The sequence below is a fragment of the Salvelinus sp. IW2-2015 genome, linkage group LG13 (genome assembly GCF_002910315.2).
Source record: "Salvelinus sp. IW2-2015 linkage group LG13, ASM291031v2, whole genome shotgun sequence".
NCBI lineage: Eukaryota > Metazoa > Chordata > Actinopteri > Salmoniformes > Salmonidae > Salvelinus > Salvelinus sp. IW2-2015.
Genome location: NC_036853.1, coordinates 25854965 through 25872222, shown reverse-complemented (window position 1 = coordinate 25872222; position 17258 = coordinate 25854965). Strand labels below are relative to the sequence as shown.

General features: G+C 44.6%; 1 protein-coding gene across 1 annotated transcript in view; it reads left to right on the top strand.

Annotated features, from left to right (window-relative positions):
- The window catches only part of LOC111972360 (transforming growth factor beta receptor type 3), a 145441-nt gene that overhangs the window by 77177 nt on the left and 51006 nt on the right, over positions 1-17258 (top strand). The window contains exons 4-5 of the mRNA XM_023999387.2: positions 3237-3374; positions 15223-15406. Coding sequence (XP_023855155.1) covers positions 3237-3374; positions 15223-15406 — 322 coding nt within the window. The remainder of the gene's footprint in view (positions 1-3236; positions 3375-15222; positions 15407-17258) is intronic.

The following is a 17258-nucleotide window of genomic DNA, read 5'->3' as shown; positions in this document are numbered from 1 at the left end:
AAAGATGAGGTCAAGCGTATTGCCTGCCTTGTGAGTAGGGGAAGGTGAGAGGGTGAGGTCAAAAGAGGAGAGGAGTGGAAAGAAGGAGGCAGAGAGGAATGAGTCAAAGGTAGACGTGGGGAGGTTAAAGTCACCCAGAACTGTGAGAGGTGAGCCATCCTCAGGAAAGGAACTTATCAGGGCGTCAAGCTCATTGATGAACTCTCCAAGGGAACCTGGAGGGATAAATGATAAGGATGTTAAGCTTGAAAGGGCTGGTAACTGTGACAGCATGGAATTCAAAGGAGGCGATAGACAGATGGGTCAGGGGAGAAAGAGAGAATGTCCACTTGGAGAAGATGAGGATCCCAGTGCCACCACCCCGCTGACCAAAAGCTCTCGGGGTGTGCGAGAACACGTGGGCAGACGAGGAGAGAGCAGTAGGAGTAGCAGTGTTATCAGTGGTAATCCATGTTTCCGTCAGTGCCAAGAAGTCGAGGGACTGGAGGGAAGCATAGGCTGAGATGAACTCTGCCTTGTTGGCCGCAGATCGGCAGTTCCAGAGGCTGCCTGAGACCTGGAACTCCACGTGGGTCGTGCGCGCTGGACCACCAGGTTAGAGTAGCAGCGGCCACGCGGTGTGAAGCGTTTGTATGGTCTGTGCAGAGAGGAGAGAACAGGGATAGACAGACACATAGTTGACAGGCTACAGAAGAGGCTACGCTAATGCAAAGGAGATTGGAATGACAAGTGGCTACACGTCTCGAATGTTCAGAAAGTTAAGCTTACGTTGCAAAAAATCTTATTGACTAAATGATATAGTACTGCTGGTGGTGAAATAGGCTAGCTAGCAGTGGCTGCGTTGTTGACTTTGTTTGAAAGTGTAGCTGGCTAGGTAACCTCTAACTGGCTAGGTAACCTCGACAATTACTCTAGACTACACAATTATCTTGGATACAAAGACGGCTATGTAGCCAGCTAAGATCAAACAAATCAAACTGTTGTACTGTAATGAAATGAAATGTAATACTACCTGTAATACTACCTGTGGAGCAAAGCGGAATGCAACTACTCGCTCCAAACCAAACCGGAAGTGCGCTATCGTAGAGGGAGAGCAATAGAAGTGTTGTTTCTTGTATTATTGTCTTTTGTGTCTTTAGAGGACTGCTTCACCTTAATGTCCCCTTTCCCTTTTCTTCTGTCCTTATTTTGTCCCACTTTGTCCTTCTTTGTCCCTTCTTCTCTTCTGCCAACTAGACACTCCTTGTTAGCTAGCTAGCTTCTTTCAGGAATGTCCTAGCAACTGCCTAGCAACAGGTAAACAACTTAGCTAGCTAAGAAAACGGTATAATTTTATGAAAGATTGTTACTTTTTCAAAAGCCTTTCTTCTTTGTTTGCTGCTTGTTTGGTCTCCTATTCAGTTTGCAGTTTTCTTTTGATTTTTCGATGTACTTTACTCTAAAAAAACATTTACATTTCAATATTTGTAGGAGCTCATCTTTTCAGCTGCTGCTGCTGCTTAATTTGGAACTCCGGAACAAATGGCACAGTAATGTCACTATTCCTGCAATTATCAAGTTGCAGTTGTTGACATAAGCGTTTATGACATGCTTATGTACTGCTTATGAATGTGCTACAGTGCATTTGGAAAGTATTCAGACCCCTTGACTTTTCCACATTTTGTTACGTTACAGCCTTATTCTAAAATTGATTAAATAGGTTTTCCTTCATCAATCTACACACAATACCCATGATGACAATGCAAAACAGGTTTTTTAGAATTCTTTGCCAATGTATATGGGGGGAAAATGGCACATTTACGTAAGTATTCAGACCTTTACTCAGTACTTTGTTGGAGCATCTTTGACAGCGATTACAGCCTTGAGTCTTCTTTGGGTATGATGCTACAAGCTCTGTCAAGTTGGATGGGAGGCATCGCTGCAGAGCAATTTTCAGGTCTCTCCAGAGATGTTCGATCAGGTTCGAGACTTGTCCGAAAGGCACTCCTGCATTGTCTTGGCTGTGTGCTAAGGGTCGTTGTCCTGTTGGAAGTGAACTTTCGCCCCAGTCGGAGGTCCTGAGTCTCTGGAGCAGGTTTTCATCAAGGATCTCTCTGAACTTTGCTCCGTTCATTTTTGCCTCGATCCTGACTAGTCTCCCAGTCCCTGCCGCTGAAAAACATCCCCACAGCATGATGCTGCCACCACCATGCTTCACCGTAGGGATGGTGCCAGGTTTCCTCCAGATGTGACACTTGGCATTCAGGCTTGGTTTCAGCAGACCAGAGAATCTTGTTTCTCATGGTCTGAGATTCCTTAGGTCCTTTTGGCAAACTCCAAGCAGGCTGTTATGTGCCTTTTACTGAGGAGTGGCTTCCATCTGGCCACTCTAACACAAAGGCCTGATCGGTGGAGTGCTGCAGAGATGGTTGTTCCTTGTTCCTTCTGTAAGTTTCTCCCATCTCCACAGAGGAACTCTGAAGCTCTGTCAGAGTGACCATCAGGTTCTTGGTCACCTCCCTGACCAAGGCCCTTCTCTCCCGATTGCTCAGTTTGGCCAAGCGACCAGCTCTAGGAAGAGTCTTGGTGGTTCCAAACGTATTCCATTTAAGAATGATGGAGGCCACTGTGTTCTTGGGGACCTTCAATGCTGCAGACATTTTTTGGTACCCTTCCCCAGATCTGTGCCTCAACACAATCCTGTCTCGGAGCTCTACTGACAATTCCTCCGACCTCATGGCTTGTTTTTTACTCTGAAATGCACTGTCAACTGTGGGACCGTATATAGACAGGTGTGTGCATTTTTCAGGTTGTGGAAACATCTCAAGGATGATCATTGGAAACAGGATGCACCTGAGCTCAATTATGTCACTCATAGCCAAGAGTCTGAATAATTATGTAAATAAGGTGTTTCTGTTTTTTGTCATTATGGGGTATTGTGTGTAGCTTGATGAGTAAAAAATAAATGTAATCAATTTTAGAATAAGGCTGTAACGTAACAAAATGTTGGGAAAGAGAAGGTGTCAGAATATTTCCCGAATGCACTGCATGTCCTGCTTTCTCCTACCCCGAGGACCCCATTGAAAATACTTCTGGGATTTCTGTCCTTTAACTCTACGACTTTTACCCCATATAATCAATCAATCAATCAATCATGGGGGTTGAATGTCATGACGTCCTTATGTACTGTAGGTACCCTTCATATAAAATGTTACCTAATGTCCTCTAACCCTCTCCTGCTGTCGTCCTGTTCCCAGGTGGAGCTGCACCTGAAGCCCATCCAGTCCCTACTGGTGCACCAGAAGCCCCTGGTGTTTGTGCTAAACTCCCCCCAGCCTGTGGTCTGGGACATCAGGACAGAGAAACTAGCCCTGGGCATCAAACACATCTTCCATGTAAGTCAAGATTGAACTAAGGTCCCCTTCCAATCTCTCGCTCCTCTCTCTCTCACTCACTCACTCACACTCACACTCTCACTCTCACACTCACACTCACACTCACTCTCACACTCACTCTCACACTCACTCTCACACTCACTCTCACACTCACTCTCACTCACTCACTCACCCTTTGTCACTCTGTCTCTCTCTCTCTCTCTGTCCCACTCCATTAGGGTCCATTTCCAATCTCTCTCTCTCTTAGTCCACTTACTTCCATGTATTTATTTCCTCATACCATTCTTTATTAACATTCAGGCATCGTCCACTTTTCTCCGTGAGACGTTAAGGAAGCAATTCTTTTGCAGAGGAAACCTGTGCTATGTTAGGGTCTAGACGAGAAGAGCTCTCAGCTGTTGGTTACAGATTTATCATGTGTTACATACAGTCTGTGGACAACAACAACCAACCACACATGCAGGCAAATAGACACACACACACACACACACTCTCCCATATGCCCTGTGGTGAGACGTTAATGTCTGTATGGCAGTAGTTAATGTGTAATGTGCAGCAGTGGTTTACCCATGGATACAGGCTCTTCCTTACACTGTGCAGACACACACCCTTTCCACTTCCTCTTGTTGTAAACCCGAATAATCAGTGACAGACATACACCACTTTAATGGCTAACACACCACTGCTTTAGGACTTTGTTGCTATCAACCCTCAAGTGATTAGTGAACTATTGTTTACATGCTAGATGATAGGCTATAGGTTGGCATGGACTATATGCTCAGCCTGTTCCCAGGTCTGTTTAAGTGCTGTCTTGCCAATTCCTACGGTCATTGTCACACCAGGCTACATTATGCTACGCTCATCCAGTGTCACATAGAGAGTTGTGTGCTGGCCGGAAACCCTCTGACACAGTTGGGGATGAAGCGTATTTATACTAGAAGATAAAGTGGGTCGGTGACATCAGCTCTGTTGGCACTGGAGTCCCTAACAACATTGTTTTTCAATCTGGCTTTTAAACAGTGGAGGGCTGTTCCCTCCCTCCTCTTCCCTCCCTCCCTCCTCCCCTTCTTTCCCTCTCTCCTCTCCCTCCCTAACTCCATCCAAACAATCTTGTTGATGGCTGGGCAGCGTTACAAATCATCCAGGGCGTCACACACACACCCCGATGGGGAGGGGAACATGGAGGTTTATTGAAGGAGTATTGGGAGGCAGCAGGCCCCAGCAGGCCCACTGGACAGCTAGCCATATTTAGTAATGATACCAGAGGAGACCAGAGGGCTTCTCTCGCTCTCTCCCACTGTGAGACTTAATGAGAAAATGAGGGTAAGCCACTGTATCACATGAGACAATCACAGAGAAATTAGTGCAAGAGGCCTTACATGGCTTAACTCAACCATGCTGCTCTACAKTGTAAGCCTGGCTGGATCTGTACACTCCTCCACTCCTCCCGTGCCATATATGCTGTGAAAACGTTCATGTAGCTCGTGGTTCTTCTGAAATAATKATTGTTAACACCATAGCGTTCCACAAGAATGCGACATCAGGCACTAATTCATAATTATTTCCAAATGTGGCGGTGATGTGTTCTCATCGCATGCAAAACGTCCACCATGAAAACCAGAGTCCATACAATGTTTAACACAGACACTCATACACGCGCATGCACGTACGCACACACACACACGTCCACATTTCTCAGAGACTTAGCCTGAAATCCGACCTTCGGCGGTGGGAAGACTAGGACAAAATAAGACTTTAGGACTCCGTCATCACCTCTGTGTTGAGTAGGATTACTGTGGTTATGTGAAGGTAGTTAGCTGACGTACTAACATCCATCCACCTTCTGTTTCCCAACATATTGCCTTGAGCAGATAAACCATTATAGCCATATTACAGACCAGACCTGGGTTCAAATASAATTTGACATCATTACAAATACATCCGCTGGGATTGATTGAGTATCCTGGRGCAATGGAACCAATAGAAAGTTGTACATTTCAAACCCCACCCATCTGGCTCTCCAGGCAGGCTAATACAGGCACTTAAAGAATTTGAAATATTTCAAATAGTACTTGAACCCGGGTCTAAAACAGACCCAACCCCAGCCTCAGTCTGTCCCTGTCTTAACCACAGACTCAGGTTTCACTGTGACACCCCTAGTGAATACATCAAACAGTGTGACAACATGAGAACTAAATTCCAGTTATTTCCTGTACTAAGTGGAAATGCTTCCATGTAAGATTGAAAAAGGGGATTTAGTTCATTCAGATGAATTGGCATCCTGGCTGCTTACGTTTTCAGAGCTGTAAACTTGAATTCTACCTGCGGTTAGAGCCAGTCTTCTCTTGTGTGCATCCCAAATAGCACCCTACTCCTATATAGTGCGGGCTCTGGTCAAAAGTCGTGCACTTTATAGGGATAGGGTGCCATTGGGGATGTCGTCTCAGAGGGAGCCATTAGCAGGTCAACAGTGTAGTAAATGTCTCCTCATCAGACATATAACAGCTGACAACAGCCATGAAGCCCAGCCCACAGCCTACAGTACAGTACTAGGCTAGCTGACCTTATTCTGTAGTGTAACTAATGTTGTTAGACGTTGGATCTGACATGGGGCCCTGTGCCTGCTTTCCCACTGTCAAGGGGGAGGGATAGGACTCCTCCCTGTTGACAGTTTTACTGTTCAGGGATAATTTAATGTACACATAAGATTTACAGTATCATATATATACACTGAGTTTACAAAAAATTAAGAACACCTTCCTAATATTCAGTTGTACCACCCTGCCACTTTTGCCCTCAGAACAGACTCAATTTGTCAGGGCATGGACTCTACAAGGTGTCAAAGGTTCCACAGGGATGCTGGCCCATGTTGACTCCAATGCTTCCCACAGTTGTGTCAAGGTTGCTGGATATAATTTGGGCGGTGGACCATTCTTGATACACACAGGAAGCTGTTGAGCGTGAAAAACCCAGCAGTATTGCAGTTCCAGACACAAACCGGTGCGCCTGGCACCTACTACCATACCCCGTTCAAATGCACTTAAATATTTTGTATTGCCCATTCACCCTCTGAATGGCACACATGCACAATCCATGTCTCAATTATCTCAAGGCTTACGAAATCCTTCTTTAACCTGTCTCCTCCCCTTCATCTACACTGTTTGAAGTGGATTTACCAAGTCACATCAATAAGGGATCATAACTTTCACCTGGTCAAAGCTGTCATCAAGGCAAACGGTGGCTATTTGAAGAATCTGAAATATAAAATATATTTTGATTTGTTTAACCCTTTTTTGATTACTACATGATTCCATATGTGTTATTTCATAGTTRTGATGTCTTCACTATTCTACAATGTAGAAAATAGTAAAAATAACGAAAAACCCTTGAATGAGTAGGTGTTCTAAAACTTTTGACCGGTAGTGTGTGTGTGAATGTATATATGTATATATATATATACACACATAAACATACTTTTATTCTGTTTATGGCCTGGCAAGTTATGCATATACTGTAGACACGTGAAACWTGTGAGTCATATCTAAGTCCTATTCCGGCACATTCACAGTGAGGTGAATGTACCAGATGATCTGTCTGTCTGTGAAGAGCCACTCTGGTCCTTAGCTATGGCAAAGTAAGGTTAGCGTTGAGTTGTGTGTTTGAGTGACATCCCTGGGACCTCTGGCTGTGAGCAGAACGAGCTGCCTGTTACATCCCATCTGCCAGGCCAGCTCCTCTCCTCAGGTCCAGGTTGGCTCCACGGGGATGCCTCGTTAACATGCCGCCATGATGGAACCCAAACACTGACTGGCTGGACAAAGAGACGGGACGAGCTGCTGAGAGAATGGACGAATACCCAATCCTCTCACACTCAGTCAGGGTTTCACTCTGCATCCCTGGCCCGTAGCTCTGCTCAGACCAACTGCAGTACACGTGTCGGAGTCAAACAGTCTGACCTGCAGAAGAAGAAGACTGCAGTATAAATGCAAAATCTGCATGGATTCAAAATGTCACAGCACCTTCCTCAACACATAGTAACCAGATCAGAACCACACTTATACTCTCACTGGCGGTATTCTTTACAGTCTGGAGTACTGTATGTGTACTGTATGTGTACTGTATGTGATGCCTGAGCTAGTGAGACAGAGAGTGCCAAGTTCAGCTTGCGCACCACCGGCCACGTTTGAGTAAACCCTCTGAGTTGGAGAGGAGCTGGTGTTGTGTGGTGGGTATGTAGAGTAACAGAATGAATAGTAATGCTTTTTAGATCTTACCACCTCAGACACTGATCCTCCTAGCCACACAGCCAGACCTCCTCTACGCTGTTCCCCCATTGGATTGACTATTTCCTGGGGCTAATGAGGCCCTGAATCAACACTGAATCTGCCCTGAATCAGCCCTGCAAGGCCTCGTTTCCTGGTCCCCGGTTCTAGGGTCCACAGACGGACACACATGGGCCCTGGAACCGCTACAGTTCAGCCCTGCTCTGCTCTGCCTGGTGAGCACACTGTTGCTGTTGGCCCGCTGGACCCTCCTGCCTGCAGCGTTTTCAAATCCTTGGCCTCAAATCCAGACATTCTGTTGTAAAACATGCTACGCAGCACTCCCTGTCAATCAGAAGTACTGAGTAATGAAAAAACATGAAGTCGAACATGAAATGAGAGATGGACACAGCAAATCAAGCCAATGTAATTTCACCAGGAGACAATTAGGATCCTTAGGGGGCACATCTCCAGAGAGGGGTCTTTATTAAAGTTGGCTCTATGACTCTGGTTGTGTCTCAAATGGCACCCTATTCCCTATGTTGTGCGCTACTTTTGACCAGGGCCCATAGAGAATAGAGTGCCATTTGAGATGCWGCCTCTGTTTAAAGGGTTATCGTGCCTTATTGTTTGACTAGTTTGATCTGAAACACATCTTTGTTCTCTCTCGCCTTTTGATGGACCAACACTGTAAAGTTTAGTGGTGGAATTTGTTGCTCTTTCTGTGTTTGCCAAGTCTTTATCCTTTTCTCTTGTTTCTTTCTTTTATTGCATTATTTGGATTTGGTGTGATTTTCTTTCTTTCTCTCGCTCTCTCCTTCGTTCTCTGTGCTCGTTAAATGGAACCATGGCCAGCCCAATATTGTTTTTTCTTCAGAGACAGATCTACAGGAACGTTCTGCCGTGGTGCAGAGACAGATGGTGTTGTTTTCTACACAACACCTCTCCCTGCCAGTTCTCTCTCTCTCTCTCTCTCTCTCACACACACACACACACACACACACACACACACACACACACACACACACACACACGCCAGCAACTTGATTAGCTCTCTGGAGCCGATTATAGAGAGAGCAGATCAAATCACCCACAAAAGCATTTATCATATTTATATAATCTGCATTAGAGCACGGTCCTATTATCTCACATCCTCTCTCTGTCCCTGAGGCTTCCCTCCCTGTCTCCCACTGTTTGGAACACCTCGTCTTCTCCAGACAAACATGGTGTTTTCTCCGGTTGTACTCTGGGTGTTGTTTAGCGAGAGAGTTGGAGGATTGCAACACTCTGATAATTGATATAATTTGGCACGGCGTCTCTTCTCTCTCCTCACCCGACCAGCACATATGGCAATAATATGTAGACGTTCACACACGCATACACAGGCAGAGAGGCCAGGAAACCAACCACAGGCATATGCTTTTAAAAAGCCACGGACCGTAAAGGGTACTGGGCAGCAGGCACATGTTATTGTTGGGTTTTATACTTGGGAACATTTTAGACTAATGCCGACAACTTATGGCAGCAGCTATCTCTTTTGAAAAGTCAGGCGTAATATTTCATTGTATCCCATTGCATGTTCAGTGCAATCGACTGAGCAGTTGAGGCGGGCTGATGTCAAAGCTGATGTTGCTTTTCAACAGACATGAAGTGGAGAGCAGCAGACACCCTTCTCATTGTCTAACACCCATGGAAAGAAGTTAGGCTAGTCCGCTAGCCCCAGGTTAGTATTTTTCAGAGCGGGCTTTAAGAAAATTTGCCAAACTAGAGGTCCATCCCTGGTTCCACCCAAGCACCCCCTCTTCTTTGAACTGCCCAAGAACACCTCATTGGAGATTAGCTCTATTAGTTCCATGCCCAGTTAGGTAGAATGAGGTAAACTCTTGGCGTTGCAAAGTTCCATGGCTATTGAGTGCAAACCTGAGCTGATTCCAGACAGACAGACAGAAAGAGGCCAAACAGACATTCAGCTCCCCTGCTTGGTTGCGTTAGGTATGAGGTCATACAGTGAAATGAGCCCAGGACTAATCTAGGTTGTCTTTCTGTCTGGTTCTGTTTGTGAGAAGAGGACGGATAAGCAACATAAATGTATGTGTTCAGGGATTAGGCACTCTCTCTCTGCACGTTCAGTCCTGTGTCCAGACAGGTCCTCCTCTTCTCTTCTCAGGGAGAACCTGCTGATACCCTCAAGGCAATGAGTAGCGTACGTGCTATGACAGTAGGGACTATAAAACGGACAAAAATGAATGTACTGTGTATTGTATGAACATTTTTCTCCCAATTGTTTCATTGAGTTAATCATTCCTTTGTGACAGTTATTGATGTCTATGGATGTATAACTACTTTGACATCTACACTCTTAGGAAAAAAAGGTCCTATCTAGAACCTTAAAGGGTTCTTTGGCTGTCTGCATAGGGGAACCCTTTGAATAATCKTTTTTGGTTGCAGATAGAACCCTTTTGCTTCCAGGTTAACCCTTTTTGGTTCCACGTAGAGGATTCTACATTGAGCAAAAAATGGTTTTACCTGCAACCAAAAAGGATTCTCCTATGGGGACAGCCGAATAACCTTTTTGGAACCCTTTTRTCTAAGAGTATATGCATGCAACACTACTTTGATGTATTTGCATGCAGCACTACTTTGTAGTATTGTTAATACTCTGGGAGCCAAACAATTAACAATACCTTAACTTTGAAATGGTATAGCTTTCAAGCAGTTGTTTTGCAAGTCCTGGCTTCACACTTTATTTGTTCTTGTAAAAGTAGATGCTAATTTCTTATGTTTTCCAACTTTCAAGTCTGATAAAAACATTGCTTATGATTGCAGATAATCCTTAATGAATCTTAAATAATGATGAGTGAGAAAGTTACAGAGGGACTAAACTCCTAGGTATAACATTGGATGGTCAATTATCATGGTCAACTCATATTGACTAAGTTGAAGATGGGGAGGGGTATGTCCCATCTTGATTACTGTTCGGTAATATGGTCAAATTAAGCAAAGAAAAACCTAGCAAATCTGCAGCTGGTTGAAAACAGAGCAGCACGCCTTGCCCTTACAGTGCATTCGGAAAGTATTCAGACCCCTTGACTTTTTTCCCACATTTTGTTACGTTACAGCCTTATTCAAAAATTTATTAAATTGTTGTTTTTTTTCATCAATTTACCCCATAATGACAAAGCAAAAACAGGTTTTTAGAAATGTTTGCTAATTTATATATATATAAAAAAACTGAAATATCACATTTACATAAGTATTCAGACAATTTACTCAGTACTTTGTTGAAGCACTTTGGCAGTGATTACAGCATCGAGTCTTCTTGGGTATGTCGCTACAAGCTTGGCGCACCTGTATTTGGGGATTTTCTCCCATTCTTCTCTGCAGATCCTCTCAAGCTCTGCCAGGTTGGATGGGGAGTGTTGCTGCACAGCTATTTTCAGGTCAATACAGAGATGTTCAATCGGGTTCAAGTCTGGCTCTGGCTGMGCCACTCATGGACATTCAGACTTGTRCCGAAGCCACTCCTGCATTGTCTTGGTAGTGTGCTAAGYGTCGTTGTCCTTTTGGAAAGTGAACCTTCACCCCAGTCTGAGGTCCTGGGCGCTCTGGAGGAGATTTTTTATCAAGGATCTCTCTGTACTTTGCTCCGTTCATCTTTGCCTCGGTCTTGACTAGCCTCCCAGTTCCTGCCGCTGAAAAACATCCCCACAGCATGATGCTGCCACCACCATGCTTCCCCGTAGGGATGGTGCCAGGTTTCCTCCAGACCTGATGCTCGGCATTCAGGCCAAATAGTTCAGTCTTGGTTTCAGCAGACCAGAGAATCTTGTTTCTCATGGTCTGAGAGTCTTTAGGTGCCTTATAACTCCAAGCGGGCTGTCATGTGCCTTTTACTGAGGAYTGGCTTCCYTCTGTCCACTCTACTATAAAGGCCTGATTGGTAGAGTGCTGCAGAGATGGTTGTCCTTCTGGAAGGTTCTCCCATCTCCACAGAGGAACTCTAGAGCTCTGTCATAGTGACCATCTAGTTCCTGGTCACCCTTCTCCCCCGATTGCTCAGTTTGGCCTGGTGACSAGCTCTAGGAAGAGTCTTGGTGGTTCCAAACTTCTTCCATGTAAGAATGATGGAGGCCACTGTGTTCTTGGGGACCTTCAATGCTGCAGACATTTTTTGGTACCCTTCCCCAGATCTGTGCCTCGACACAATCCTCTCGGAGTTCTACGGACAATTCCTTTGACCTCATGGCTTGGTTTTTACTCTGACATGCACTGTCAACTGTGAGGCCTTATATAGACAGGTGTGTGCCTTTCCAAATCATATCCAATCAATTGAATTTACAAAAGGTGGACTCCAATCAAGTTGTAGAAACATCTCAAGGATGATCAATGGAAACAGGATGCACCTGAGCTCAATTTCGAGTCTCATACCAAACATTTCTAGAAACCTGTTTTTGCTTTGTCATTATTGGGTATTGTGTGTAGATTGCTGAAGAAAATGTTTATTTAATCAATTTTAGAATAAGGCTGTAAAGTGGCAAAATGGGTCTGAATACTTTCCGAATGCACTGTACATGTATTTTTTTTAACACGTTCTTCTAAACAAGCTTTCTCTCTCTCTCTCTTTCTCTCTCTCAGCTAACGGGGTATTGATCTCAGGTTGGTTTAGATAGAGAGAGCAGGTTTGTTGAGTCCCAGTGTCTCTCTGAGTCTCTTCTTTCATATTACCGTTTCAAATTACCCTCGAACGGCCTGGAGCTAATTTGGTTTTTCAGGCTTCCACCTCTAATTCTTTCAGACTAATTACAGACGTATTGCCGCAATTAAATTGATAAACTCTGCTGAGCTTGGCAAGGTTTCCCAAAGTAAACCCCAACACTTTCCTCCACCATCTCCTCCTCTCGTTGTTTCAGCACTCGTCCACGGCTCTATATCACTTTTGATTGCTGAGGTGAGGCAGTCAGGCAGAGGCACGGCACTCCGTCTTTCTCCACTAAAGTTTTCCTTTCCTTCCTGCCGTAGTCGTAGTAAACGTTATCACTCAAAATAAATAGCTACGTTGCGGTGAATTCTTCGACAGTATCTGTCTCCCTGGTCTTGGCATTCATCATCTGTGGTGACAATGCCAGGAACGTAGAAAGGAGCGGCCAGGGGTCAGGCAGATGTTGCACATGGTGCTGGCTGGGCCGTGTGTGTGTGACGTGTGTTTGTGTGTGTGCTTGAGGGAAATGGAGAACCTCTCTGTCTGGAGTTCCAAATACCCAATTTTCAAACAAACAAGCAAACACCATGATCTGAAATACTGTGTTTTGTTTTCCTCTTCCCCCTCTTTGGAAAACTTCAAAACGATGTGTAATGCAACAAACTGTGAATGATCCCCAAGTGTTATGAGTTAATGTTTTAATTGGGCCTGCCAGGCAGCACGGTCAGCTGCCCTCCCCATGTTAGATAGAGGAGGCCGTGGGAATAAGAAAAACATAATGATAAATATAATGAGGTAGGTTATCTAGACCAGACCGTGTGTTAGGGCTGCCTGGCTGGCCTGGGATACTCAGCTCTGCTCACAGTTGTACTACAGTCAGTAGTTTTTTTCAGCACATGTGAATGTTTATCTCTCTGAAATGAAGCATATGGGTTGAGGTCCGTTAAGAGCCAAAGGGGTGGTCTCCCTCTCACTCTCTCGCTCTCTCTCTTCACACGCATGCATGCATGCACACATGCCAAGCTCAGCCAAGTTTCTCTCTTTCCCTCCATCCCTCCCTCCTTCCATCCCTCCCTGCCAGAAGACAAATCAGCACTTCATTGTGGGCTCAGGGCTCCGCACACATTTTACGCTCATTTTTTGTCACTCTGCGCATCACAGCTGGGTTTTGCGGTCTCGCAGCCTTTTGCCTACCTAGGCTTAGGCTACGTCCCTCTGTATCACATCTGGATGCAATTTATCCCGCTCTCATATGGCAAAATGATTTACTTTTAGATTATAATGCTAACTCCAAACAAACTGCATTGCTAAAATTTGTCTATTTCTTTGTGCCTCTGATTTGTGTGTGTGTGTGTGTGTGTGTGTGTGTGTGTGTGTGTGTGTGTGCTGTCTCTTATACACATCTAGATGTGTATAAGAGACAGTCCTATGACAAAGACAAAGTAGTGTGAACATATGCCATCATATGTGTGTTTGTGTGTCTGCTGGCTATGTTCATGACAGACAGCGCCATACCTCTCCAGCTGTATGCAGCCATTTTGAGAAATCCCTGCACACTAGTGATGACGCACAATGACATTACGTAATCAGTAGATACCATGCATCTTATTGTGTAAGGAGACCATGTGTAAAAATACAGAGCGCACATTTCGAGAGGCCTTGAAATAACGATCGAGGATGGAGTGTCAAAGATGTCTTTTGGCAAAGTTTAGATGGAAGGTTTGAATTTGCAAAAGTCTTCTCTTCGRCTTTTTCTGTTTGCCTCGAGGCAGGCCTTGACTTTTATTGTCTTGAATTTCTTCTTTTCCCATAAAGTGGATGAGCATGTCAATAGAGCATTGGATTTTATGGGCATATATATCTTTATCAACAAAGAAGTCCTTGTGAGTGGAAGTCTTGAAAACTAACTTCATGAGGCCAATAGAAAACACCGCTTCTTAACAGTAAATCACGTCACAGGTCTGATCCACAACTTTTTTTTAGCTTTACCATTTTATATTCTCAGTAACTCTATACATGTATTTCCTTCAGTATCTGAAATAGAGACTGCTGAAAGTAATCCAGAGTTGTCTGATATAAAATWAAAAATCTGACCCACTGATATTAAAGGTAGATTCAGCGATATGACGTAGGTGCAGAAAGTGAGCCGCATAGTGCTCATCTCAATATCTGTCATTTCGCTGAGTCGACCATTAAATCAATGCTTATTGGTCTCTAGACTACAAATCCTGTAAATCCCCACTCCGTATTATTGTTCCTATGGTCTCTCTCTCTGAGTTACTGTCACACCAGGTCCATAATGCTAGAGCTAGTCTCTTAGGACAAGTTTACCAAACGCAGATTAAGCATAGTCCTAGACTAAAAATACTTTTKGATTCTCCATTGATCTTGCTCTTTAGTCCAGGACTAGGCTTAATCTGTGGCTAGGAAACCAGCCCCTAGTATCATACAGAAACCTACTGTATCACAGTCATTCTGTGGAACCCCTGCCTCCAGCTCTTTTCCTCACAGGCAAAGTGATGTCCCTCTGTGGTTCCTATGGCCCTGAGAAATGGCTGTAGGCTATTATAACTATGTGTCTTAGTACACCCAATGCCATAGCCGTCTACAAACATAAACTGTCTTAGGGGCTATGTCTCCTGATGTACAGTGTCTATCTGTAACATCATTGTGTCTCTCCACCCTCCAGGTATCAGAGAGCTCAGATGTCCACTTCTCTGTGTGTCGTTTAATGCTGAAACATGGCTGTAGGCTCCTATGACTCCTAACACACTACAGCCATGTCTCAGGGGTATGACTCTTGATGAACTGTGTATGTCTGTCTGTAAAGCCATAGTGTCTCTCTGTCTGACTGTCTGTATCGTTGTGCTATCTCTCCTTCCTCCAGGTATCTGAGGGATCTGATGTCTACTTACCTCCAGGGAACTTCTCCCTCCACTGTCAGGTTCAGAAGGAGGTGCTTCCCCATGGCAACGAGCATCTCCTCAACTGGGCCACCAAGAAGTACAGAGCCGTCACCTCCTTCTCCGAACTCAAGATCGCCCTGGACATCTACATTAAAGTGGGAGAAGGTGTGTTTTACTTTCAAAGGGAAGTTAGAAATATTTCTCTAAAGGACGCTCTTAGAGGAAGGTGCTACCTATAACCATAAAGGGTTCTTTGGCTGCCCCTTCTGTAGGATAACTATTGGTTCCAAGTGGAAGCCTACATCAAAGTCGGAGAAGGTGCGTTTCACTCTGAGAGGCAGGTTAGAAACATTGCCTCAGTCCTAAGGTAGTGCCACATTTCCGTTTCGAATGCCTAGGGAGACATTTACACCTACCTTCACTAACAGTATATTTTCTCTGCCTTGTGACAGGCCTTTTCTTCCCCACTAAACCTTAATCAAGTGGTTCCCATGCAGTAATTGCCTCTCAATGGAGGCCATTGACAGTCCTGGGAGTTACTGGACCCTAGAGAAATAAAACAATCCCAGAGAAGCAGAGCTAACACTCTTTCTGTGTCTCGGTTCCACTGGCCAGCTTTCGGTTCCATTTAAAAAGCAAATAGACTTGGCCGGGAGGAAAGGACTTTCTTTCTTTTGTAATCTGGCCATTTGCGTTCCTTGCTTGTCACTTTTCTTCATTGACTGTGAGCCCAGAGTCAGTGGAGTGAGGAGGAAGTGACTGATGGAAATGCAGAGTAGGTTTGTGAGAGGGTCTGTGTCTTCATYGTAGGTTTGTGAGAGGGTCTGTGTCTTCGTAGTAGGTTTGTGAGAGGGTGTGTGTCCTTGTAGTAGGTTTGTGAGAAGAATCACTGCTCTGATTGCTAGCTGTAAAATGGCGCCGGAGCAGAAGTTTTTTTGTTCGTTTATCTGCGTTGTTTGTAACTTATTTTTTTGTTACTATTTTTGTACATAATGTTGCCGCTACTGTCTCTTTTTACCTAAAATAATTTCTAGACATCAGGACTGTGATTACTCACCACTGGCTACCAGAGTCCTTTTTATTATTTTATGACTCTGACGAGCCCGAGGCGGAGGATATACGGCTCCCTCGGGAACAGGCCCTGACTCCAGTGATCTGTGTGAAGAGGAGGCGGAGAACGAAAGGCCGGAGGGCGGGCTGCCTTCTGAGGAGTAGGCGGCGATTGAATAAACCCCCACTCCCTCAGTTCTGCTAGCAAACATGCAGTCTTTGGACAATAAAATAGACAAGTTATTGGGAAGATTAAACTACCAACAGGACATTAAAAACTGTAACATCCTATGCTTCACGGAGTCCTGGCTGAACGACTGCAATATCAACATACAGCTGGCTGGTTATACGATGTACCGGCAGGATAAAACAAGTAAGACAAGGGGCGGCAGCCCTATGTATTTTTGTAAACAGCAGCTGGTGCACGATATCTAAGAAAGTCCCGAGCCATTGCTCATCTGAGGTAGAGTTTCTCATGATAAGCTGCAGACCACATTACCTACCAAGAGAGTTCTCATCTATATTCTTTGTAGCTGTTTACATACCACCACAGTCAGAGGCGGGTACCAAGATAGCATTGAATAAGCTGTATTCTGCCAAAAGCAAACAAGATAACACTCACCCAGAGGTGGCGCTCCTAGTAGCTGGGGACTTTAATGCAGGGAAACTTAAATCAGTTTTACCTCATTTCTATCAACATGTTAAATGTGCAACCAGAGGGAAAAGAACTCTGGACCACCTATACTCCACACATGCATACAAAGCATACACAGATGCTTACAAAGCTGTACCTTGCCCTCCATTTGGCAAATCTGACCATAATTATATCCTCCTGATTCCTGCTTACAAGCAAAAATTAAAGCAGGAAGCACCAGTGACTAGATCAATAAAAAAGTGGTCAGATGAAGCAGATGCTAAGCTACAGGATTGTTTTGCTAGCACAGACTGGAATACGTTCCGGGATTCC